Source organism: Heteronotia binoei, chromosome 13 (assembly GCF_032191835.1).
Source record: "Heteronotia binoei isolate CCM8104 ecotype False Entrance Well chromosome 13, APGP_CSIRO_Hbin_v1, whole genome shotgun sequence".
Lineage (NCBI taxonomy): Eukaryota > Metazoa > Chordata > Lepidosauria > Squamata > Gekkonidae > Heteronotia > Heteronotia binoei.
The window spans coordinates 13,309,658-13,336,099 of NC_083235.1; the positions used below are offsets into that span (position 1 = coordinate 13,309,658).

A 26,442-nucleotide genomic window follows, 5' to 3' on the forward strand; every position below is an offset into this window, starting at 1 on the left:
TCATTCATTCAGTCATGAACACAAAACAAATGATGGGCATACACCCCAAACTGTGGCTTCTACATAGGGTCGCCAGCCTCCAGGTGATTACAGCCGATCTCCAGGTGACAGAAATCAGCAGGGGTGGAATTGTAGCAGGAGCTCCTTTGCATATTAGGCCACACCCCCTGATGTAGCCAATCCTCCAAGAGCTTACCAAAAAAGAGCCTTGTAAGCTCTTGGAGGAGTGGCTGCAACAGGGGGTGCGGCCTAATATGCAAAAGAGCTCCTGCTACACATAAAAGCCCCACTCCTCTCTAAAGATTTCTCTTATACTTGCAACCATCAAGACATGTTTTACTTGATCAATTCAGGGCTTTTTCTTTTTGTAGCAGGTTTTTATTTTGTACCTCCCTCCCTCCCTTTTAAATGCAATCGAGTCTGATCTGTGTTGCGTTATTCTAGACCAGGGGTGGCCAAACTGCAGCTTGCGAGCCATACGTGGCTCTTTCTCACATATTGTGTGCTCTCAAAGCCCCCACTGCACTGTTGGCTGGCTTGGAGAAGGCATTTCTATAAATCGTTTTTCCAAGCCAAGTCATCTGGCAGCTTGCAGAACACATTTAAAGTTGCTTTCTTTCCATCTCTCCCTCCCATCCCTCCCCCATCTATTTTCCTTCCTTCCTTCCTTCCTTCCTTCCTTCCTTCCTTCCTTCCTTCCTTCCTTCCTTCCTTCCTTCCTCCCTCCCTCCCTCCCTCCCTTCCGGCTCTCAAACATCTGACATTCATGTCTTGTGACTCTCAAACATCTCATGTTTATTCTGTGTGGCTCTTAACGTTAAGCAAGTTTGACCACCCCTGTTACAAACAGGCGTTTGAGAAGTCCATACCTCGGAGGGTGTTGGTCAGCAGCCGGCTCGTGCGGAGGGGCAAGACATGCACGTAGTCAATGCCGGTACGCTCGGAGATGCTCACTTCCACGCTGAGGTTCCTGACCACCTGTTGGGGCCGGATGCTGATGGCGTGCTGATACCTGCCCAGGTGACGCTGCAGCAGTTCCTCGTAAGTCAGCTCAAAGGCGACCTTGCCTCCAGCCTCCACGTTGGCAGACACCCTGAATTTCTCGGTTTCTCGGTCCCTGGAAAACGCCGCAATAGCAATTGCGTGTGAGGGTTGCTCTCCGTGAAGGAGGTCGAACGGGGCAAGTAAAGCGCCAAGAAAGGGCTCTTACTTGGTGCCGACGTGGGCAGCTGTCCTCCCCTGCTGGCGGGCTTCATTGTACATCTTCTTTGCCTGGTGCTTCTCTTTCACCTCGGCCACATAGGTCTTCTCATTAACAGTTCTGGGACACAGGGAAGAGGAGAAGAAAGAGGTCCAGTCACAACAAAACTTCCTGGAATCTCTGTATGGCTGTGATCAGGCCTCAGATTGAGCAGGAGCTCACAGGAGCACAGCTCCTGAACCTTTCTGATGGCTACCCCTCCTCCTCCCCACCTACCTATCTACTTTGTCCATTGAATAGTAGGTGCAGCTGCATAACAATAGGAGAGCGGGCGGGCAGCCAACCAGCCATCCACCCCCAGCAGCCCTCATTAACGCCTAGAGAAGCCCACGCAACCCTTTCTCCACTTCTTATGTGATTTTGGGCAGCAGGTGGCTTGCTGAGCTTTTGACTGAGGGGAGGGCAGGAGAGCCCCAGGCGAGCAAGGCCTGCTTGGGCTGGTTGGATCTCTAGCCATCCCAAGCAGGCCACGCTCGGCCAGGACACTCCTACCTTGCATCAAGTTGCTTTTGGCTGAGGGGGAAGTGGCATATGCTAATGAGTTATGCTAATGAGCTCCACCACCTATTTTTCTACAAAACTACCCCTGGCTTTGAATACAGATAAGAATCACCAGCAGTGTTCCCTCTAAGCTGAGTTAATGTGAGCTAGCTCACAAATTTTTAGCCTTTTGCACATTTTTATCTCAGCTCAGGAAAAATGGCCCTAGAGCAAACTAATTTATGCAGCTGCTCACAGCTTAATAATAATAACTTTTTATTTGTATCCCGCCCTCCCCGCAAGCAGGCTCAGGGCGGCTCACAACATGTAAATACAGTGTACAATAAAACCATGTGCAATAATCAGTTATAAATTCCAGTTATAGATTCATATACAATTTCAGTTATAAAATCATCCTTAAAATCATTAAAATTACATTAGAATTAAGATTATGGTGCTATAATTAAGATCTTCCATAAAATCCAGTGACTAAAACATAAAACATATCCAGCAGGACTTTCTTGGCTCGGTATTAAGTGAAGGCTGTTTTAAAGAGGTGGGTCTTACAGGCCCTGCAGAATTGATCTAATTATCGCAGGGCCTGTACCTCCTCCGGGAGTTGGTTCCACAGTAGGGGGGCCGCTATAGAGAAGGCCCGATCCCGGGTGGACTTCAATCTGGCCTCCCTTGGCCCAGGGATATTCAGCTGGTTCTTTCCAGCTGACCTCAGCGCTCTCTGGGGTTCATACGGGGAGAGACGGTCCCTCAAGTAGACAGGTCCTCAGCCATATAGGGCTTTAAAGGTAATAACCAGCACCTTGTAACGAACTCGGTATGCCACCGGCGCCACTTAAACGCCAGCAGCTCACAACTTTAATGCTAGTAGCTCAAAAGTAGAATTCCTGCTCACAAGACTCCACAGTTTAGAGGGAACATTGATCACCAGCAAACTATTAATAAGTTATCACAAATTGTAAACAGTGTGTATTGGCAAATTAAGACAGGGGTTCCCGACCTTTTTGAGCTTGTGGCCTTCTTTCAACACATTGTGGTGAGCCCAGCCACAAAATGGTGGCCACAGGAACCAGAGACAGCCACAAAATGGCTGCCACATCTTACCTTCAGTTAAACAGTGACAATCTTTGTGTTGTGGTGGCGGCTGCTGCCAAAGAAACATCCATTTGTTTTTTTAGAATCTGCAGAGCCAATCAGAAGCCTTGTTGGTAAAAAGCCCCACCTGGACCACCCACTTTCTAAAAACACTTGGTGAGGAACAGGAAGGGTGTCAGCGGGCACTGGGGATCTCATGGGCATCTCATTGGAGACCCCTGAGTTAAAGAAATAGCAACTGTCAATATGCAGGATTGGTCTATCAGTGGCTACTAGCCATGGTGACTGAAGGGAATCTCCACATTCAGAGGCGCTAAGCCTTTGAATCCCAGAGGGAGGAGGCATATTCAGGGGAAGACCTGGGACTCTGTGCCCTGTTATTGAAGCTCTGAGGAACTGGTTGGCATCTGTGAGAGACACAATGCTGGATTAGATGGACCACTGGTCTGTTCCATCAGGGCTTTTATGTTCTTATGAAGGCCTCGGCCTCTCTGCCCTGTTGTTGGCCCTCCAGGGGAATTGGTTGGCCACTGTGTGAGCCAGGATGCTGGATTAGATGGACCACTGCTCTGATCTGCCAGGGTTCTTCTTATGTTCTTATGAAGGCCTCAGCCTCTGTGCCCTGTTGTGGAACCTCCAGAGGAACTGGCTGGCCACTGTGTGAGCCAGGATGCTGGATTAGATGGACCACTGCTCTGATCTGCCAGGGTTCTTCTTATGTTCTTATGAAGGCCTCGGCCTCTTTGCCCTGTTGTTGAACCTCCAGAGGAACTGGCTGGCCACTGTGTGAGACAGGATGCTGGATTAGATGGACCACTGCTCTGATCTGCCAGGGTTCTTCTTATGTTCTTATGAAGGCCTCAGCCTCTGTGCCCTGTTGTGGAACCTCCAGAGGAACTGGCTGGCCACTGTGTGAGCCAGGATGCTGGATTAGATGGACCACTGCTCTGATCTGCCAGGGTTCTTCTTATGTTCTTATGAAGGCCTCAGCCTCTGTGCCCTGTTGTGGAACCTCCAGAGGAACTGGCTGGCCACTGTGTGAGCCAGGATGCTGGATTAGATGGACCACTGCTCTGATCTGCCAGGGTTCTTCTTATGTTCTTATGAAGGCCTCAGCCTCTGTGCCCTGTTGTGGAACCTCCAGGGGAACTGGGTGGCCACTGTGTGAGACAGGATGCTGGGCTAGATGGACCACCAGTCTTTGGGGCAAAACAACATTCAAGTCCAGTGGCACCTTTAAGACCAACAAAGGTTTAATTCTTGGTATAAGCTTTCGTGTACATGTACGCTTTCTTCAGATACATTGAAACAGACTTTTTCAAACCTTACATATGGAAGTTGGGTTAGTTGCCAGGAAGGACTAGTTGTAGTCAAGATGCATAAGTAACTGGGCAATAAGTATAGCTAAAATTGAATTAAAACAGTAAGACCTGTGAATAGCAGCAAATTAGCATACATATAAAAGAGTTAACAAACAGACATGTGAACGAAGTTTGAGACTTTTGAGGTAGGTTAGGCTGAGGAAGAGTATGGCAGGCCCAAGGTCCCTCAGCAAGCTTCCGTGGCACTGTGACAATTCGAACCTGGGTCCCCAAGATACCACCAGATCAGTGTTCCCTCTAAGCGGAGTTAGCGTGAACTAGCTCACAGGTTTTTAGCCTCCAGCTCACTCATTCTTTGTCTTAGCTCAGGAAGGATGACCCCAGAGCACACTGATTGATGCAGCAGCTCACAACTTTAATGCCAGTAGCCCACAAAGTAGAATTTTTGCTCACAAGACTCTGCAGCTTAGAGGGGACACTGCTCCAGACCTCTGCCTAGAACTGCGAGCTTATGGCAGAAGACTAAAATCATCCCATTCTCCACCCGAGCCTCTTTGCTCTCCCTGTGAGGAGGCCACAGGTATGATCCTAGGCCTCTGAATTCCCAGCAGCTTTGTTGGAGCCCCATGGCTCAGAGTGTTAAAGCTGCAGTACTAAGCTCTGCTCATGACCTGAGTTCAATCCCCGGCGGAAGCTGGGTTTTCAGGAAGCCGGCTCGAGGTTGACTCAGCCTTCCGTCCTTCCGAGGTCGGTAAAATGAGGACCCAGCTTGCTGGGGGGAAAGTGTAGATGACTGGGGAAGGCAATGGCAAACCACCCCGTAAAAAAGTCTGCGTGAAAACGTTGTGAAAGCGACGTCACCCCAGAGTCGGAAACGACTGGTGCTTGCATGGGGGACCTTTCCTTTCCTTGTTGGAGGAGCAGGGTTTTGATAGGACATCAAAGCTCAGCTGAGTTTTTTTAACTTCATTCGACCTACACATCTGTTCCCTGGGAGCTCTCCTAGGTCCTGCAAAACCTGGGAAACTCCCAGCAGCCTGCTTGACTGCTTGAGATTCCCTGTTGAATTTCAGGAAGCCGTTCCAGGTTCTGCTGAGCAACTAGTAGGCTTAAGGCCTGGATGCAGTAGGACAGGTTATATTCCAGCTGTCCATGAGAGCCAGTTTGGTGTGGTGGTTAAGTACGCGGACTCTTATCTGGGAGAACGGGGTTTGATTCCGCACTCCTCCACTTGCAGCTGCTGGAATGGCTTTGGGTCAGCCATAGCTCTCGTAGGAGTTGTCCTTGAAAGGGCAGCTTCTGGGAGAGCCCTCTCAGCCCCTCCCACCTCACTGGGTGTCTGTTGTGGGGGAAGGAGATAATGGAGATTGTAAGCCGCTCTGAGATTCTGATTCAGAGAGAAGGGTGGGGTATAAATCTGCAGTCTTCTCTTCTTCTTCTTGCTGAGCCAGGACATGGTCATGGAAGGGTCTTGTACATTTCCTAACTGCTACTGCAGTAGCTGTTACATAGCATTTCCCCTGGCCTAGTCCCCCTGGGTTATGCCCCCCCATGCCACTGGGCTTTTTTAGTGTGTGTGTGTTTTTTAAACCAACAATTGAATATTGTTAAAACAATCTATCAGGTTTATTGAAACCCCAGCTTTCAGGGTTGTTGGGTTTTTTTTTTTTAAAGTAGGTCTCTATCCCCTTTCATTGTGGGGCTAGAAGTGGAAAGGCATATCTGCAAATCAACAATTGAATATTGTTAAAACAATCCATCAGGTTTACTGAATCTCCAGCTTTCAGGATTGTTGTTGTTGTTGTTTTAAGTAAGTCTCTATCCGCTTTCATTGTGGAGATAGAAGTAGAAAGGCCTATCTGCAGCAATAGGGGAGAGAGACTGGCTTAATTTTTTTTTTAAATGAAACCTGGGGATTCAGAGAAGCTGGTAAATAGGGTTGTTATAATAACATGCAATTGCCAATTTGTTTTAAAAAGCCCTCCCCCCGTGGGAGGCATAGCTGGCGCAGGGTCAGGGAAAATAGCTGCTGTGTGTGAGACCAGGAAAATTGGAACTTTCCCACACATGCAACAGTCATCTAGGCTCTCCTGAGAGACCTTTCAAAACTTCACAACAAGGCTGGATTGGGAAAGATCAGAGAAAAGGCAAAGGAAAGCCTGGGGGGGGGGCAGAAATATACCACAATACTGTGGGGGAGGGTGGGGGGGCCCACTTCCCAACAGCATCGAGCATGGGGCAAATAACCCTTGTGGAAGAGACCCATCCGACCTATATTCATAACACACCACCTGCTGGGCTCTCTGAATGGCCCTCACGACAGCAGCTGAATTATGTTATTGAGGCTTGAAAATAATTTGTCCATTTAAAACAAAAATTCATAATCCACACGTTTCCTTTAAAAAAAAAAAGGTTGGCATATGGAAACATGGCTACAAATATGGGCTGTAACCAGTGTTACCTCTACGCTGAGTTAGTGTGAGCTAGCTCAGTTTTTTAGCTTCTGGCTCACATATTTTGTCTTAGCTCAGGAAGAAGCAAACTAATTTATTCAGGAGCTCACAACTTCAATGCCAGTAGCTCACAAAGTAGAAATTTTTGCTTATAAGACTCCACAGCTTAGAGGAAGTATTGGCTGTAACTGAGTGAGCCAAATTTCCTTTCCTTTCCTTTCCTTTCCTTTCCTTTCCTTTCCTTTCCTTTCCTTTCCTTTCCTTTCCTTTCCTTTCCTTTCCTTTCCTTTCCTTTCCTTTCCTTTCCTTTCCTTTCCTTTCCTTTCCTTTCCTTTCCTAATGTTTATTTTCCATGTGCTATCATACAGCCATTTTTAAAGATCATTACAAATAATATATATTATAGGATAGGGGCATCTTCTTTTGGATCTCACAGAATTGGACCCCCTGGTCCAATCCTTTTGAAACTTGGTGGGTGTTTAGAGGAGAGGCACTGGATGCTATGCAGCAAATCTGGTGCCTCTACCTCAAAAAACAGCCCCCCCCCCCCAGAGCCCCAGATACGCACAGATCAATTCTCCATTATACCCTATGGGGACCGATTCAATTCTCCATTATACCCTATGGGAATCGGTCCCCATAGGGAATAATGGAGTGCCCAGCAGACATTTCCTTCCCTCCCCCCTCTTTCTGACGACCCTGAAGTGGCAGGAGACCCTTTAAACCAGGGGATCCCCTGCCCCCACCTGGGGATTTAGCAACACAACAGAGAAACGTGGATATGTGGATACGTAAAGGTACAAAAACCTCCGTGAAAACCAGCTTCAACTGAAGATCCGGGCTGTGGTGAAAAAAGGTCGATATTCAAACAGAGTGGTGAACAGATGAGCAGAATGATGTCATGCAGCAAGGTGGGACCTTTCGTGTTTTCTTTAAACTGTCATGCATTAAAGATTTTTCGTACCATTTGGTTGGATGTCTGTAACTTTAAAGAACACTGTAATGTTTTACATATAACCCTGTGATTTCTTGTAATCAGTGTCAATTACATCTCTAAGAATATTGAAGCGTCGCTCTCCTAGGAAAGAATTTTAGTAATGTACTCCTGAAGGTTTGTAAGTAGTTTTATAATTACTGGAAGTATTCATGTATTTTTATGAATGATGCTTAAAGCTTGTAATTGTTTATGCAGCTCATCGAAGCACTATGTGAAACAGAAGAGAGAACAGCGCAACTCTGTCGCGTTCTGATGCCTTGCTGCATGACATCATTCTGCTCATCCCTTCACCAAAAAGATCGGAGCGTTGCACTCCGTTTGAATATTGACCTTTTTTCATCACAGCCCGGATCTTCAGTTCAAGAAATTTCATGCTTAGAAGACTTAAGTACTATGGATACGGGTGTGGTCAGTGTTCTGTCCCTTTAAAGTGTGATTTACTTCGCTTTTGATATGTTTAGTTGTGTTATAAGTATTTTGTAAATTACACTTACATTTCTTTACTGTTGAAGCTGGTTTTCGCGGAGGTTTTTGTACCTTTACCCTGCCCCCACCTGGGGATTGGCAACCCTAGATTAAGGGGTCAGCAAAATCATCAAGATGAATGACATTAAGTGACAATGAAATCACCTAGTCAGGATTAAGCAGTGCCTTTCCCTCAGACACCCCCTCAGAGAAGACCCTCCATCCTCTCAGGATTAACAATTGGCTTTGTACACCAGGGCAACGAAGGAAAACAAACTTCCCCCAGCAGAGTTAACAAGCCCAGCCTGTCTTCTAGGCCCTTGGAGCAGGTGAGCCTCGAGGAGCCCAAGCCAACAGCCTCGGAAGCCAAGTTTTCTTTGGCCACAGAAACAATCCCTGGCCTTGTCGCCACGGATCCTGCCCACTCAGGAAAACTTCCTCCTCGCGGCTCCTCAAGACTGAAGGGAAACTGGGGGCCAGTTCAGTGAGAAGGCTCGGCCCTGTGCTGGATCAGAGAGGGCGATGTGGGGAGGGAAGAAAACGTTGCCAATGAGAGTTGGGGGAGGGGGGGGGCTGGCAAAGGCAGGCCCGTCTCCTCCAGGCGCCATTTGGGCTTCCCCGCTTCTCAAAACTCTGCAAACAGCTCCCATGCCATCTCGGGCCAACTCTTGCAGTCCTGGGATCTGGGGCCAAGAAAGCTGCCAATTTGGAGATTGGCGGCTGCTCCCGTTGCTTTGAACAGCGGCTTGATCTTCAGGCGTAAGAGGAATAAAACAAAAACAAAGTAGAGTTGTGAAAACGTCAAGACTAACAGCTATTCCGTGGTGTGTGTTTTTGAGGATTGGAGTCGTCGTACGAAGTATGTCCTCAGCTGGCAGACAGAGAGAGAGATTCTTTGACCTGGGTGGCCCAGGCTAGCCTGATCTCCTCAGATCCCAGAAGCTAAGCAGGTTCAGCCCTGGTTAGTACTTGGCTGGAGACCACCAAGGAAGTCCGAGGTTGCTATGCAGAGGCAGGCAATGGCAAACCACCTCTGAACATCTCTTGCCCAGGCTAGCCCAATCTGGTCAGATCTCGGAAGCTGAGCAGGGTGGCCCCTGGTTAGTACTTGAATGGGAGACCTCCAAAGAAGTCCAGGGTTGCTGTGCAGAGGCAGGCAATGGCAAACAGCCTCTGTTTGTCACTTACCTGATCTGGCCAGCTCTTGGAAGCCCAGCAGGACTGGCCCTGCTTAGTACTCAGATGGGAGAAAAAGAAGTGCCGGAGCTCATTAGCACAACTTATTTGCATCTGCCGCACACCCCTGACATCACCAGAAGGTGGACTAAATTCTATCAGCTCAGCATCTGCCTTAAAAATGTTTCTTGAATTATAATTGTCATCATAAAACCTTCCTCCCATCAGACTTTTTAAATGACTTTCTCCTAGGTAGCCACAGTGGCATGAGGAAGATTTCCATCTGTCTGCTTTAAATGTTTTGGTTATTTCCCCATGTTGTGTGTGGGGTGGGATTAGAGAGTTTGTCAAATCTTAGGGTTCAGCAAAATTCTCACAGGGGGGCTGATCAATGAAGCCCAAAAGCAAGTGATTTTTTTGGGGGGGGGCAGTAAGAAAGAAAGATTTTATTAAAAAAAAAAATTCAGACCAGGACTGTATACGGGAACTTTCCCAATTCAGGGAGGAGGCCGCTGCCTCTCTTTCCGTCGCCCAGACTCACATGGTGAAGTTAGAGATGAAGGCTGAACTTGGCAGGTCCAGATCAAAGATGGCTTCCTTGGCCTCGGTGTGAGGGTTGTTCATGGACATCCACACCCGGGTGGAAGCGTAACGGGACACGATGGCTGAGCGCACCAAGAACCTTGAGATAGTGAGCTGAAGAGAGAAACCACAAAGGCATTCAAAGCAGGATATGGACACCCATAACAAAGGCTGTACCATAGAATACATATTGTACCATAGAGTTCTTCCTCCCAAATTGCTAGAGTGTCCAGGAAAACCATAGAGTTTCCACAGAAACACCTAGAGCGGCTGGCGAGCAATGTCGCCAGCATGAAGACATCACTTCCAAGTGAAGTCATCGCGCCACGCGCACAAAGTCCCCCGCCCGAGACTGCGGGGGACTTGGGAACCCTAATAATATTTGAAAATATGTACTTGATTATCACTTGCATATTGTGGCCAACCCAACCCACGTCTCCAGATAACCTTTCTCAAGAACTTCATGTTGATTTTAAAATGCATGGGAGACAAGGCATCGGCCAGGGGTCAAAGGGTCAAGCAATAATCCCCCAGGGCCAACATCTGAAACGGGGTTGCCACCCCTGGCTTGGGAAATCCCTGGAGATTTGGGGCTAGTGCCAGAGAGAGGAAGCTCAGCAACGAAGGAAGCCCACCTTCTGAACCCGATGTTTTCTCCAGGAGAACTGTGGTACCTATTGTACCATAGAGTTTCCCCTCCCAAATGGCTAGAGTGTCTGGGAAAACCATAGAGTGTGTGCCACCATTTTGATGACGTTTCTTCTGGGTGATGTCATTGGGCTGCACGCGCACTAGCATGCACGCGAGGACAGGATGCTGGACTAGATAGACCACTGGTCTAATCCAGAAGGGCTCTTCTGATATTCTTATGAAGGCCTCAGCCTCTCTGCCTTGTTGTTGGCCCTTAAGGGGAACTTGATGGCCATTGTGTGAGACAGGAGGCTGGACTAGATAGATTACTGGTCTGATCCAGAAGGGCTCTTTTGATATTCTTATGAAGGCCTCAGCCTCTCTGCCCTGTTGTTGGCCCTTCAGGGGAACTGGTTAGCCGCTGTGTGAGATGAGGATGCTGGACTAGATGGACCACTGGATTGATCCAGCAGGGTTCTTCTGATGTTCCTATGTAGACCTCAGCCTCTCTGCCCTGTTGTTGGCCCTTCAGGGGAACTGGTTGGCACTGTTTGAGACAGGATGCTGGACTTGAGGGCCCCTCACAGGTCTGAACCAGCAGGGCTCTTCTTATGTTCTTACAGGGCCAACTGTAATTCTCAGGGAATGCCAGGGCCTACCTGAAGGTTACAGACCCTAAGGCAACCATGCTGGTGTAGAATAATAGATAATAAATCCATTTGTAATTTAAACACTTGCCTACCTCTGTCTTTGGGGCTTTCGCTTGTCGCTTAAATCTCTGTGGAAGAAATCAAAAGAAGTTATTTTTCTTCAGAATTAAAAAAGGGCCAAGGTTAAGTAAGTTTAACAGCAAGAAACTGAAGACATTCCAGCTAGCAGGAGAGCAGGCATGGTTCGCACCCCTGACCTACAAGAACCCAACACAGATCAGACTCAATTGCATTTAAAATGGGTTGTCAATGAGACCATCAAGGCCTTCCTGAGAAACCACCAATTTTCACAAATAAGGCTAGGGTTGCCAGCCTCTAGGCGGAGGCTGGAGATCACCTCGGGATCACAATTGCTCTCTAGTTGACAGGGATTAGTGTCCCTGGAGAAAATGGCTGTTTTGGAAGATGGACTTCGGGACATTATACATCCAGTGGAGGTCTCCCCCCCAAACCACACCTTCTGAACTGTTGGCTAGCTTGGAGAAGGCATTTCTCTCTTTAAATCACTTCTCCAAGCCAAGGCAGCCGGCAGCTTGGAGAACACATTTCAAGTTAGTTGCTTTATTTCCACCTCTCCCTCCCATCCCTCCCCCATCTATTTTCCTTCCTTCCTTCCTTCCTTCCTTCCTTCCTTCCTTCCTTCCTTCCTTCCTTCCTTCCTTCCTTCCTTCCTTCCTTCCTTCCTTCCTTCCTTCCAACATCTGACATTCCTGTCTTGCAGCTTTCAAACATCTGATGTGTAGTCCATGTGGCTCTTACATTAAGCAAGTTTGGCCACCCCTGTAACAGGTTGTAATGCTCCTTCCTTGCTGCTCTCAAACATCTGATATTTATTCTATGTGGCTTTTACGTTAAGCAAGTTGGGCCACCCCTGTTCTAGGTCAACTAAATTGTGTCTGGGAAATACATTTTTTTTCTTCCACTTTGTTGTGGACCAAAGGAAATGCTTTTCTTTTTTTAAGTGTGGCAGCTGGTCTGGAAAACAATCTGCTCAGCTCTGAGAGACTCTGGGAAAACAATAAGGCCTATGGTTGTGAATGGATGTTTCTGGTGCTGTTGTAATGTTTTTAAAGGGTTTGGGAAGCCTAACTGCAATTCACATTAGAGATTTTTGGCGGGAAGCCTTTAGTTGGAGTTGGAATTTGAATTGAGTCTGGCTTGCAACAATCCAAGTGAGATGCCTGCCCTGCAGGTCATCTAGCGAGGGCAAATAGTATAGGGAGAGAAGGAGCGTTTTTTCTTCCTACTGTGATTTGTTGCTTCTGTTCACTTTTTTAAAAATGCCATTAAATAGTTGTATGTTTTAAATCAGGGGTGGCCAACAGTAGTTCTCCAGATGTTTTTTGCCTACAACTCCCATCAGCCCCAGCCAGCATGGCCAATGGCTGGGGCTGATGGGAGTTGTAGGCAAAAAACATCTGGAGAGCTACTGTTGGCCACCCCTGTTTTAAATAAATGTTTTGCTGTTTAAAAGGTTCCCATAGGTTCCCCAACTGCCTTAGACTATGCTACTGTAAGAGGAACAGGGGAAGGCATGCTGTTTGCAAGGGTGCCAATCCTCCAGGGGTCTGCCAAAGAAGGACTTTGGTCTCTGGGTTAACCAGGTACTGGGTTGGCAGAGGACCTTGAGCCTAGGCCTCAGAACTGGCAGGAAGGGGGATTGGGAGTCCTGTTCCTCTCAGTCAGGAACCCCTAAATTGAGCAGGTGGTGGCAGTGCGCCCAAGTGGGAGGAAGAAGATTAGCTCCCTCCAGGAGTTAGCAACCCAAAAGGGAGTTGACAGGTCCGAAGGCCGAATTGGGCCAGTTCCGCTACAGCCTGTAATATGAACTGTGATCCCAGTTGGTTGGTTTAACCTCCAGTTGGTGGCTGGAGTTCTGGGATTACATCTGGTCTCCGGATGAGAGAGGTAATCTCACTTGAGGAAAACAGATGCTTTGGAGGTTGGGCTCTATGGTACCAGATCTCATCATAGTCTCTCCCCTTCCCAAATCCCACCTTCCTCAGACTCCATCCCCAAAATCTTCAGGTATTTCCCAACCCAAAGTTGGCAATTCTAAGGACTGAGTTCTCTTGGGATCACAACTAGGGTTGTAATCAGAAAGAGTCATCAGAAAGTGGGAGGAGGGGAGGGAAATGTCTGCTGGGCACTCCATTATTCCCTTTGTGTGAAAAATTTTTTATTAGTTTTCCAGAAAGTTGGGGGGAACGGATAAAAGGGGAATAGAAAACAGAATTACAAATATCAATACTGTAATAATCTAATCTGCATGTAAAGTACTTTCTTAAGGTACAAATATAATCATATATTGTTATCTCTTTACGTTAAATCATTAACATCTAGACAGTATGTTTTAGTGATTGTAAGTCTATCTATTAAGATATCTATTTAAGATATCTATTTAAGTTTACATTTCCAATATAAATGATATTATAATACACATTACAGGGGATAGGAGATAGACATTCACACCAAAGAATCTTAAGAGTCTTGAATGTCTAACCAAACATATAACTTCATCCAGTGTTGTCTTGCTTCTTCCTTAAATTTCCCAGCCATCAACTGGGAAACATAGTCCATCTCAGCCATTTCCAGTATTATATTATTCCCTGTGAAGACCGATTCCTATAGGGTATAATGGAGAATTGATCTGTGGATATCTGGGGGACTTGTTGTTTGAGATAGAGGCACCAAATTTGCAGCATAGCATTCAGTGCCTCTCCGCAGAATACCCTCCAAGTTTCAAACAGATTGGACCAGGGGGTCTAATTCTATGAGCCCCCAGAGAAAGTGCCCCTATCCTTCATTATTTCCAAGGAGGGAAGGAATTTAAAAGGTGTGCATTCCCTTGAAATGTGATGGCCAGAACTCCCTTTGGAGTTCAGTCCTGCTTGTCACACCCTTGATCCTGGCTCCACCCCCAATGTCTCCTGGCTCCACCCCCAAAGTCCCCAGATATTTCTTGAATTGGATTTGGCGACCCTAATTACAACTGATGTCCAGACTAAAGACATCAGTTGCCCCGGAGAAAATAGCAATTTTGGAGGGTGGATTCACAGCACAGTGTCCTTACAGAGCTCTCCTAGGGATGCCAGCCTCCAGGTGGGGCCTGGAAATCTCCTATTTTTACAACTGACCTCCAGCTGGCAGAGATCAGATCCCCTGGAGAAAATAGCTGCTTCGGAGGGTGAACTCCGTGGCATTGGACCCTGCTGAGGTCTCCCTCTGCTTCTAGGGATGCCAGCTTCCAGGGGTGCCCTGGAATTACAGCTCATCTCCGGTCCAGACTACAGAGATTGGTTCCCTTGGAAAAAATGTCTGCTTTGGAGGGTGGACTTTATTGGTGTTGCACCCCATTGAAGTCCCTCCCCTCCTCAAAACCTGTCCTTCTCAGGCTCCACCCCCAGAATCCCTAGGTGTTTCCCAACCTGGAGCTGGCAACCCAATGGCCAAGCAATCTAATCAGATGCCTGCTGAAATCCTAGGGTTGCCAATCCCCAGATGGGGGCAGAGGATTCCCCAGTTTGGAGGCTATCCCCCCGCTTCAGGGTCATCAGAAAGCCAGGTTGGGGGGAATGTCTGCTGGGCACTCATTATTCCCTATGGAGACCGATTCCCATAGGGAATAATGGAGAATTGATCTGGGGCTCTGGGGGAGCTGTTGTTTGAGGTAGAGGTGCCAAAATTTCAGCATAGCATCTGATGCCTCTCCTCAAAACACCCTTCAAGTTTCAAAGGGATTGGACCAGGGAGTCCAATTCTATGAGCCCCCAAAGAAGTTGACCCTATTCTTCATTACTTCCAGTGGAGGGAAGGCATTTAAAAGATGTGTAGTCCCTTTAAATGGGATGGCCAGAGCTCCCTTTGGAGTTCAATTATGTTTGTCACCTTCCTCCTGGCTCCACCCCCAATATCTCCTGGCCCCACCCCCAAATTCTCCTGGCTCCACCTCCAAAGTCCCCAGATATTCTTGAATTGGACTTGGCAACCTTATGAAATCCCCTCATTTATGCAGGAATTAAAGGCACAAGGGACTAGGTCCCCTCTCCCCTGCCTCCCTTTACCCTACAAAACTTTGCAGTTCAGTTCTGTGTCAGGGATGTGGCCCACATGTCTGGGCTTTGACTCATCAGCTAATTGACCGTTTCCTTCATCCTGCCTTTCTGTATATCCTTCGCCCAACTTCTGCCAGGAGCCTTCAAAAGAGGCCGTAAAAGTTGTTTTCCTAAGCTTCTGAAGAAGGTCAGGCAGGCTTTTTTTACCTCAGAGAAGCCAGTGATCTCACCTGCTTCCTTTCAGCCCCTGCCATCCCCACCACACATTTCCAGCTCTGTCAACTTTGCTTTCAGTTGCTCGCTCAGCCACATCTTTCCAAACACCCTGATGCCCTTCACCTTTGAAGCTCAGGGCCAGTTTATGACAAACAGCCATTTTCACTGGGTGGAGGCACAGCCTGAAGAGTTTTGGGGAGAAGATGCTGAACTGGGATATCTGCAGCCTCACCCTCTCTGTTTCCAGAATGTTCCTCCATTAAACAAAATCCCACTGGTCCTGCTAGGGTATTTATGTCCAATTCAAGAAATATCTGGGGACTTTGGGGGTGGAGCCAGGAGACATTGGGGGTGGAGCCAGGAACAAGGGTGTGACAAGCACAATTGAACTCCAAAGGGAGTTCCGGCCATCACATTTAAAGGGACCACACACCTTTTAAATGCCTTCCCTCCACTGGAAATAATGAAGGATAGGGGCACCTTCTTTGGGGGCTCATAGAATTGGACCCCCCGGTCCAATCCTTTTGAAACTTGATGGTTCTTTTGAGGGTAGGCACAGGATGCTATGCTGCAAATTTGTTGCCTCTACCTCAAAAAAACCAACTCCCCCAGAGCCCCGGATACCCACAGATCAATTCTCCATTATACCCTATGGGAATTGGTCTCCATAGGAAATAACAGAGTGCCCAGCAGACATTTCCCTCCCCCCTCCGACATTTTCTGATGACCCTGAAGCAGGGGGGCCCTCCAAACTGGGGAATCCCTTGCCCCCTCCTGGGGATTGGCAACCCTCATTGTAGCATCACGTCACCAGTATGGATGCCAGCCTCCAGCTGGGACCTGGGGATCCCCTGGAATTACAGCTCACCTCCTGACTACAGTTCCCCTGGAGAAAATGGGTGTTTTGGAGGGTGGACTCTGGGGCATGGTACCCCACTGGGGTGCCTGTCCTCCCCAGCCTCCATCCCCAAATCTCCAGGCATTTCCCAACCTGGATCTGTCAACCTTTCCCCCTTCCCCCACCGGTGACCAGGGGAAATCTGACAACCCTCAGCCCTTCTACTGACTCTACCTCCTAAAATGTTAAGCAAGCAAAAACCAAAAAATCATAGGCTGGTAAAGGTAAAAGGTAGTCCCATGTGGAAGCACCAGTCGTTTCTGACTCTGGGGTGATGTTGCTTTCACAACGTTTTCACGGCAGTCTTTTTACGGGGTGGTTTGCCATTGCCTTCCCCAGTCATCTACACTTCCCACCCCCAGCAAGCTGGGGACTTATTTTACCAACCTCGGCAGGATGGAAGGCTGAGTCCACCTGGAGCCGGCTACCTGGACCAGCTTCCGCTGGAATCGAACTCAGGTCGTGAGCAGAGGGCACCGACTGCAGTACTGCAACTTTACCACTCTGCGCCACGGGGCTCATAGGCACAGTGGCTATGGACTCTGTTCTGAACCAGAAAGTGGAAATCTTGTAGTAACTCTAACGTGGAACCTCTCGAGCCGTTCTATGTCATTATCCCTATCACCACAGACACAAGGATCTCAGTTTCAGTTTGGTTTTTAAAAATCCCCTCCTGGTTCTAGGGTTGCCAAGTCCAATTTAATAAATATCTGGGGACTCTGGGGGTGGAGCCAAGAGACTTTGGGGTGGAGCCAGGAGCAAGGGTGTGACAAGCATAAATAAACTCCTAAGGGAGTTCTGGCCATCACATTTAAAGGGACCACACACCTTTTCAATGCCTTCTCTCCACTAGAAATAATGAAGGAAATGGGCACCTTCTTTGAGGGCTCATAGAATTGGACCTCCTGGCCCAATCGTTTTGAAGCTTGGAGGGTCTTTTGGGGAGAGGTGCCAGATGCTATGCTGCAAATTTGGTGCTTCTATCTCAAAAAACAGTCCCTCCAGAGCCTCAGATACCCGTGGATCAATTCTTCATTATACCCTATGGGAATCCGTCTCCACATGGAATAATGGAGTGTCCAGCAAACATTACTCCCCCACCCCCCGCTTTCTGATGACCCTGAAGCGGGGGGAGGGCCTCCAAATGGGGATCCTCTGCCCCCACCTGGGGATTGGCAACCCTACCTGGTTCAGTTCTTCTTGCTCTAGCCTGGGAACTTAAAAACAACAACAAACCAACCCCAAATCACCTGGAATGTTATGAGGAGACAGAACCGATCCATATTTAAAGCGCTAGAATCTCATTAGAAGAAAAAAAGGAACTCCTAAAATAATTCAAACAGCAGTTGAAATCTGATTTGATGGTGCCACTTCCCCCCTGCTCCCTTATCTACGTGGACATTATTTACTTCATTTCTATCACCCCAGAGGGGACTCAAAGCAACTTAAACTATTCTCCTCTCCTCCATTTTATCCTCACAACAATCTTGTGAGGTAAAATTAGGGTGAGAGAATGCAACTGGCCCAAGGTCACTCGCCAGGGCTTTTTTTGTAACAGGAACTCCTTTGCATATTAGGCCACACCTCTCTTATGTAACCATTCCTCCAAGAGCTTACAGGGCTCTTCGTACAGGGCCTACTGTAAGCTGTTGGAGGATTGGCTGCATCAGGGGTGTATGGCCTAATATGCAAAGGAGTTCCTGCTACAAAAAAAGCCCTCCTCAGTACCCTTCCATAGCACAAGTGGGAATTCAAGCCTGGGTCTCCCAGACAACCATCATACCACACTGGTTCTCACCCTCTGTTTTTTTTTTTAATTCAAATATGCTACAAAGCTCTTCCTTGGACATATTTAGAACATAAATGTTTTTCAATATTTCCCATATTTTGACTTCTATAGGGCACCATGCCAAGCACTCCAAGGCAAACAAGGATCTCTTTACCCCAAAAATAGTGAATCCCATTTTCAAGCATTTTCCTACAGCTGGAATAATCATAGATCAGAATTAATCATGGAATCCCACGAATTTGACCAGTAAAAAAAGGGAAAAGGGGGGAGCAAAATATAGGGGATGTTACAATAGTTTATGACCAGTGTTCCCTCTAAGCTGAGTGAGTGTGAGCTAGCTCACAATTTTTTAGCCATCAGCTCACACATTTTTGTCTCAGCTCAGGAAAAATGGCCCCCGATCAAACTAATTTGTGGAGGAGCTTCCAACTTTAAATGCCAGTAGCTCACAAAGCATTTTTGCTCACAAGACTCCACAGCTTAGAGGGAGCATTGGTTACGACACTTTTTTCATCTTTCTTCTCATGCTTTCTTTGTTATTTCTTTTTTAATACGCGTTGTGTCGTACAGTAGAAGTCACTCTAGGACACGGAGCAGTTTTCTAAAAAATGCCTGGTCTCAGATCTTGCCATTCATGGATTGCACCTGCTATCATGGCTGGACGGTCCAAGTTTGGATGGGACAGAGCTGCAGCTGCTGGCGACTGGACTTGAACCAAAATATCACAGTGGTGAGTGACTGGAACTGTGCAGAGAATGGGACTCTCGTGTCCGCTGGCGACAATGAAGAGCCAGTGCCGCAGAAGTACAGAGATGCTCCAAGCAGCACATCATGGGCCAGAGGGACAGACACCAGCTCAGAGTCCTAGTTGATGTAATCTGAATACCAAAAATGCCTTCGGGTGGGCAAATGTATTTGCGGGGCCATCTCCTCCAGTATGTCGCTGAGAGGGCACTGCACCTCTCAGACATAGGGCTGCCAAGCCCCTGGTCCGGGCAGGGGTTCTCCCGCCTGGGAAGTTCCCAACCCGCCGGCCCACACTGAGCTGACAGGGGGGACCTCCCCGGAGTGGCATCACCGCGCCAGCAACGTCGCACGCTGCCCACTGTAAGCGTTTCCGGGAAAACTCTATGGTTTTCCCAGACGCTCTAGCATTTTGTGAGTGAAAAACTCTATAGTACAATAGGTACCATAGAGTTTTCCGTCCCAAAATGCTAGATCGTCCAGGAAAACCGTAGAGTTTTCCTGGAAACGCCTAGAACAGCCGGTGCGTGACGTTACTAGTGGGTGATGTCATCACGCACAAAACAATTCTTCCGCTGGAGGCTGGGGAGGACTTGGCAACCCTACTCAGACCACAACCTACTGGTGATCCCTAGCCCCAAAAATGTCTGGCTGTCCTCGAACAGGGCCTGCCAGGGCTTTCACAGTCCTGATCCTAACCTGGTGGAACTCTCTGCTAAACACCATCAGGCTCTTAAGCAATTTCACAGGCCCTGCAAGGCAGAGATGTTCCGCCAGGCTTTCCTACCCCGCATCCTATTAGATTACTTGTCTCTCCCACCTCCCTCCCCCCCCGCCCCGCATGAGTTGATCACAGTCCAGAATGCGAATAAAGTAGGGTTGCCAAGTCCATTTCAAGAAATATCTGGGGACTTTGGGGGTGGAGTCAAGAGACTTTGGGGGTGGAGCCAGGAGAAAGGTTGTGACAAGCATAATCGAACTCCAAAGGGAGGAGTGGCCATCACATATAAAGGAACTGTGCACCTTTTAAATGCCTTCCCTCCATTGGAAATAATGAAGGATAGGGGCACCTTCTTTTGGGGCACATAGAATTTCTGACGACCCTGAAGTGGGGGGAAGGCCTCCCTGCCCCCATCTGGGAATTGGCAACCCTAAAAGAAAGCTGTAATTCGCACCACTTGACGTAAGATTGCTATGATTTTGGATTTCTATTTTAGTATTATTTTATTTCTATTCTGTAATTTTAATGTTCTATTATATTGTGCATCACCCACAGACCTGCAATCGCAGGGATTGGGCATAATTTGAGGGAGGGAGGGAGGCTAGTTCTGATACCAAGTCATCGCTTCTTGGTATAGAATTGGTGCATTGACTTTCCCTGCCCCTGCACCTCCCATTAGCGTTAAGAAATTCAAAATAGAGTCAAGACTATCAGCCTCTGTTGGTAAATAAGTATGCAAACTTTTGAGAAACCTGGCCGAATGAAAAAGCTGCTGTTACTCATAGGCTGTTAGTCCATAGAGGGTGCTAGTGTTTGCCTGGCTCTTCTGCCTGATGAAGCATTCAGTGTAGCTCAAAACCTTGTGGTTTCTACAAGCAGAGATTCTCACATGTTTTGTATTTCTGCTTCGCCTTTTTAATTCCTGGCAACTAGTTTTTGGAAAAGAACTGTTCGCTTTCTCCTCACACCAGTCCCTTGTTCTTATCTCTTTTTCAGTGCCTGAAGTTAAGGTAGAGGCTGTGGCTCAGTGGAAGAGCCTTGGCTTGGTATGCAGAAGGTCCCAGGTCCAATCCCCAGCATCCCCAGTTAAAAAAGGACCAGGCAGAAGGTGATGGGAAAGACCCATGACCCTGGCTCAGTGGTAGAGCATCTGCTTGGAATGCAGAAGGTACCAGGTTCAAACCCAAACATCTCCAGTTAGAAGGACCAGGCAGGAGGTGATGAGAAAGACCTTTACCTGAGACCCTGGTTCAGTGGTAGAGTCTCTGCTTGGTATGTAGAAGGTCCCAGGTTCAATCCCCAGCATCTCCAATTAAAAAGGACCAGGCAGGAGGTGATAAGGAAGACCTTGACCTGAGACCCTGGCTCAGTGGCAGAGCCTCTGCTTTGCATGTAGAAGGTCCCAGGTTCAATCCCTGGCATCTCCAGTTCAAAGGACCAGGCAGAAGGTGATAAGGAAGACCTTGACCTGAGACCCTGGCTCAGTGGCAGAGCCTCTGCTTGGCAGGCAGAAGGTCCCAGGTTCAATCCCTGGCATCTCCAGTTACAAGGACCAGGAAGGAGGTGATAAGAAAGACCTTGACCTGACTCAGTGGCAGAGCATCTGCTTGGCATGCAGAAGGTCCCAGGTTCAGTCCCCGCATCGCCAGTTAAAAAGGACCAGGCAGAAGGCGATGAGAAAGACCTTGACCCGAGACCCTGGAGAGCAGTTGCCAGTCTGAGTTGACAATACTGACCTTGATAGACCAGGGGTCTGATTCAGCACAAGACAGCTTCAAGGAGAATGCAGAAGTCCGAGGATTCAAGTTCTACGCAGCCTTGACACAAATGCTTCCAAAGAGAAGCAAACAGCACAGGGTAACTCCAGGCTTAACGTCTGTCTGGTTCCCCAATGGGACTTACCTCCTGGGAAGGCGCATGGATCGGGTGCCCCATGGTGCTTAGAGGAGCCAGGAAGAAGAGGAGACAGGCAGAATATCTCAGCAGCTGATCCATGTCTGGTATGGAAGCTTCGCCTCGTCTTTGGGGAAAGCTCCGTGGATGAGAACGCCTCCCTGGCATCTCTTTCATTCGTACGTTTTAAAACCTTCGGTTACTTTTTCAGGAGTTTTCTTTTTTTTTTAAAGGACCTATAAATGTAGCATTCATCCTGATACAAGCCTTGATTGTCCATGTATCCAAGACTGGAGAAGGGCCAGTTTCACTCGCTACTCCATAAGATGAAATGAAAACAAAATATTCCGAAGAGCCCGTGTCCTGTTTTCGGCACTTGATGAGGGTTTGGGAGAAAAAAAAATAAACAGTCCGTAAATATGCTTCGCAAATAGACGGTGGGTCCGGATAGCCAGGGGGCGGGAGGAGGTCAGGGCGAAATGGCCAGTGCCAATCCCTTCTCGTACCTGCAATGTTCTTTTGGCAGAAGTCAAAAATATCTGCTTGCTAACTGAGGCGTAGAAAGAGGGGTGGGGAAACACGAGCTCCCTAATTCAGAGCACGAGTGGAAAGATGGGAGAGAGTGGAAGAACTTTAGATAATTGACTTCTTTTGCTCCTCATCCAAGTCCTTCCGTTTTGCAAGAAGCAAACCTCTCTGCTGGCAGCAAATAAATAAAACGTTGCTGTTTTCTACTGCCCAAGTCAGGAGATAAAAGAAACAAATTTACCTGCAGCGTTCAAAAGATGAGGAAAGAAAGGGAAACCCAGGCCCTCTCGGTTTCTTCTTCTGGTTTTTATTTCGTACACGCTACTCTTTCACTTTTATTCTGGCGCATCAGCGTTTACCAGTAATTGTAGACTTCACGTTATGTGCCCACAAACCAAGGCAGCTCTGCGCTTACAGCACATGAATAGCCCTGCTGGTTTTGACCAAGGTCTAACTACTGCATTTTGCTTCCAGTAAATGTCTTTCCTTTGTTGTGTTTCCCCCTCCCCCCCAAAAAACCAATCAGATATACTTCTTCCACACACAGAGGTTCTATTTAGCTATTGTAGCCAATAAGTGTGCATGATCAGATATCTTCCATGGCTTTTCTATTTTAGGTATCATAGCGAATAGATGCACATAAGCAGATATCTTCCAGGGCTTATAGTTGTGTAATTTTTATTTTAAATATTTTTAGCCAGTTGGCATCCCCATATCTCACGGCAGAAATTTCTGAAAACTTATATTTCTCTGTACATAGGAATGTACAGGAGGCGGCCGCTGAGAGGTGATAGGATCACTGTCTTCAAATACTTGAAGGGCTGTCATGTAGAGGATGGTGCGGAATTGTTTTCTGTGGCCCCAGAAGGTAGGACCAGAACCAATGGGTTGAAGTTAAATCAAAAGAGTTTCCGGCTCAATATTAGGAAGAACTTCCTGACCATTAGAGCGGTTCCTCAGTGGAACAGGCTTCCTCGGGAGGCGGTGGGCTCTCCTTCCTTGGAAGTTTTAGATGGCCATCTGACAGCAATGCAGATCCTGTGAATTTAGGGGGAGGTGTTTGTGAATTTCCTGCATTGCGCAGGAGGTTGGACTAGATGACCCTGGGGGGGGGTCCTTTCCAACTCTACGATTCTAATCTGACCTTCATTTCTCTGTCATTGGATGCGGCAAGAGCAATCATGATCAAAGGCAGATTTATTACGAGACTGCTTTGTATGATTGATCTGGGGTGCGATCAAGAGTGACGCCATTGGGAATGGCAGGGGTGACCCATAGGAACCAATGGGCAAGTGCCACCGAAATTTAACAGGCGCTGTGAATAGCCATGGGTTCACATGCTTCTTGTCAATTTCTATTCGTTGTGGGTGGCTTGGAGAATGTCCAAGGGGCTGATGCTCCATATTTAATGGTGGGACGGAATGCCATTTGGATTTTTCACTTCAGAAACCAATATTATTGGACCAATCATAAGCATGGACTCATGTAGAAGAAGAAGCTGATGATGAAAAAGATATTGGATTTATATCCCGGCCTATACTCTGAATCTCAGAGCCTCAGAGTGGTAACAATCTCCTTTACCTTCCCCCCACCACCACCACCACAACAGACATTCTGTGAGGTAGGTGGGGCTGAGAGAGCTCGGACAGAAGCTGCCCTTTCAAGGACAACTCCTATGAGAGTTATGGCTGACCCAAGGCCGTTCCAGCAGCTGCAAGTGGAGGAGTGGGGAATCAAACTTGGTTCTCCCAGATAAGAGTTCACGCACTTGTTCAGTCGCTCAGTTGAGTCCAACTCTTTGCGACCCCATGGACAAAGTCACGCCAGGCCCTCCTGTCTTTCACCATCCTCCAAAGTCTGCTCAAATTTGTGTTCGTTACATCAGTAATGCAGTCCAGCCATCTCTGCTTTTGCCGTCCCCTTCTTCTTTTTCCTACTGTCTTTCCCAGCATCAGGGTCTTCTCCAGCAAGTGCTCCCTTCTCATTGGGTGGCCAAAGTATTTGAGCTTCAGCTTCAGCATCTGACCTTCCAGGGAACAGTCAGGGTTGATTTCCCTTAGGACTGGCTGCCTGGATCTTCTTGCAGACCAAGGGGCTCTCAAGAGTCTTCTCCAGCACAGCTCGAAAGCATCTTAACCACTTATAATATAGTGGGTTCAACGCAATGGAGGCGAGGTGGTCGTGATCATAGCTCTTGTATTAGGTACAGCATAGATCCCAACATAGGATAGGGCTGCACTCAAAAGGCTGGGGAACTGGGCCAATGGGGCCAACTTATATACACATCAAGGTTCCCGCGCCAGCACGCCATTGGATCCTTCAAACCAGCAAGGGGCCCGTGATTGGAGCAGCTCAGTCTTTATGGCTCCAATGAGCCAGGCAGGAACACACCTAACAGTCTTCACTTTGGTCTGCATACACAACACCACTACTAGGCTTCCCAATCCCCAGGTCCCAGCGGGGGATCCCCCAGTTTTACAGGCTTCCCCCCTCCCCCAGCCAGCTGGCCGGAGGGGGAAGCCCCACCCCCACAGCTATTATGCACCTCCATGAACAATTCCCATAGGGAATGATGGGGAATTGATCCGCGAGTATCGGGGGCTCTGGGGGGGCTGTTTTTTGAGGTAGAGGCACCAAATTTTCAGTATAGCATCTAGTGCCTCTTCCCAAAATACCCCCCGAGTTTCAAAAGTATTGGACCAGGGGGTCCAATTCTATGAGCCCCAAAAGAAGGTGCCCCTATCCTTCATTATTTCCTATGGAAATAATGTGCTGTCCCTTTAAATGTGAGGGCCAGAACTCCCTTGGAGTTCAATTTTGCTTATCACACCCTTGCTCCTGGCTCCGCCCCCAATGTCTCCTGGCCCCACCCCCAAAGTCTCCTGGCCCCACCCCCAAAGTCCCCAGATATTTCTTGAATTGGACTTGGCAACCCTAACCACCACACCAAACTGTAGAACACAACTGATCTCCAGGCAACAGGGCTCAGTTTGCCTGGAGAAAATGGCCTCTTGAGAAGGTGGACTTTATGGCGTTCTACCCTGCTGAGAGCCCTCCTCTCCCCAAACCCTGCCTTTCCCAGACTCCGCCCCCCCCCCCCCCAAATCTCCAGGTATTCCTTGACTGGACCTAGAACACTAAGCTGGTCAACCACTATGTAAGCAGAATGCTGGATGTGAGAGGCCTTTGGTTTGATTCAACACAGCTGTGCTTATGTTCTTATGACTGAGAGCCAGTTTGGTGCAGTGGTTAAGTGCATGGGCTCTTATCTGGGAGAACCAGGCTTGATTCCCCACTCCTCCATGTGCACCTGCTGGAATGGCCTTGGGTCAGCCATAGCTCTTGTAGGAGTTGTCCTTGAAAAGGGCAGCTGTTGCAAGAGCTCCCTCAGCCCCACCTACCTCACAGGGTGTCTGTTGTGGGGGAGGAAGGGAAAGAAGATTGTGAGCCGTGAGATTCAGAGTGGAGGGCAGGGTATAAATCCAATATCATCATCTTTTTCTTCTTCTGAGAGCTCTCTCAGCCCCAGGGTGTCTGTTGTAGGGGAGGAAGGTAAAGGAGATTGTAAGCCACTCTGAGATTCAGAGTATAGGGCGGGATATAAATCCAATATCATCATCTTCTCCTGAGAGCTCTCTCAGCCCCACCTACCTCACAGGCAGTGTTCCCTCTAACCGGAGTTAGCGTGAGCCAGCTCACAGATTTTTAGCCTCCAGCTCACACAGTTTTGTCTTAGCTCAGGAAGGATGACCCCAGAGCACAATAATTTATGCAGTAGCTCACAACTTTAAGGCCAGTAGCTCACAAAGCAAAATTTTTGCTCACAGAACTCTGCAACTTAGATGGAACATTGCTCACAGGGTGTCTGTTGTGGGGGGTGGGAAGCAAAGGAGATTGTGACAGCTCTGAGACTCTGACATTTAGGGTATAGGGCGGGATATAAATCCGATATCATCATCTTCTTCTTCTTCAGGACGCAATATGGTTAAATACGACAAATGCCCAGTAGGCCACCGTCCCAATTTGTTTGGCAGATTAAAAACTAACCAAGCCTTGGATGAAAAGCATCGTGTTTAACCAGTGAGGAAATTATATTAGAACTTTCCCCAGATGGCCAAGAACACAGTCCAAAGAATACAGATTTTATTAGGGCCAACCCAGTTACACGTAACAGTGGGCAAGCTTTCGAGTGCACCAGTATTCCGCATCAGGCCAGATGTTCCGAATAAAAAAAAGAGGAGAAACCACGTCATTATTTTAAGACATTGCCATGGTAATATATGTTGGGTTTTTTAGCAAGCAAAGAAGACTCAGGTTTCAAGTCTCTACAGGGCAGAAGATCTGGTCCAAAGATATCCCTGCAGCATTTCTTCCTTTGCGTGGGATAGCCTTGCAAATCTTAATTCCAAAGC

At 47.9% G+C, this 26,442-nt stretch overlaps 1 protein-coding gene across 1 annotated transcript in view; it reads right to left on the minus strand.

Moving 5' to 3' along the window:
* ITIH6 (inter-alpha-trypsin inhibitor heavy chain family member 6) overlaps positions 1–21,645 on the minus strand; it is a 38,920-nt gene extending 17,275 nt beyond the window's left edge. Inside the window, exons 1-5 of the mRNA XM_060253183.1 lie at positions 21,512–21,645; positions 11,219–11,254; positions 9,806–9,960; positions 1,211–1,321; positions 870–1,117 (exon numbers count right to left, since the gene is read on the minus strand). Coding sequence (XP_060109166.1) covers positions 870–1,117; positions 1,211–1,321; positions 9,806–9,960; positions 11,219–11,254; positions 21,512–21,604 — 643 coding nt within the window. The 5' untranslated portion in view covers positions 21,605–21,645. The remainder of the gene's footprint in view (positions 1–869; positions 1,118–1,210; positions 1,322–9,805; positions 9,961–11,218; positions 11,255–21,511) is intronic.
* Between the last annotated feature and the right edge of the window lie 4,797 nt (positions 21,646–26,442).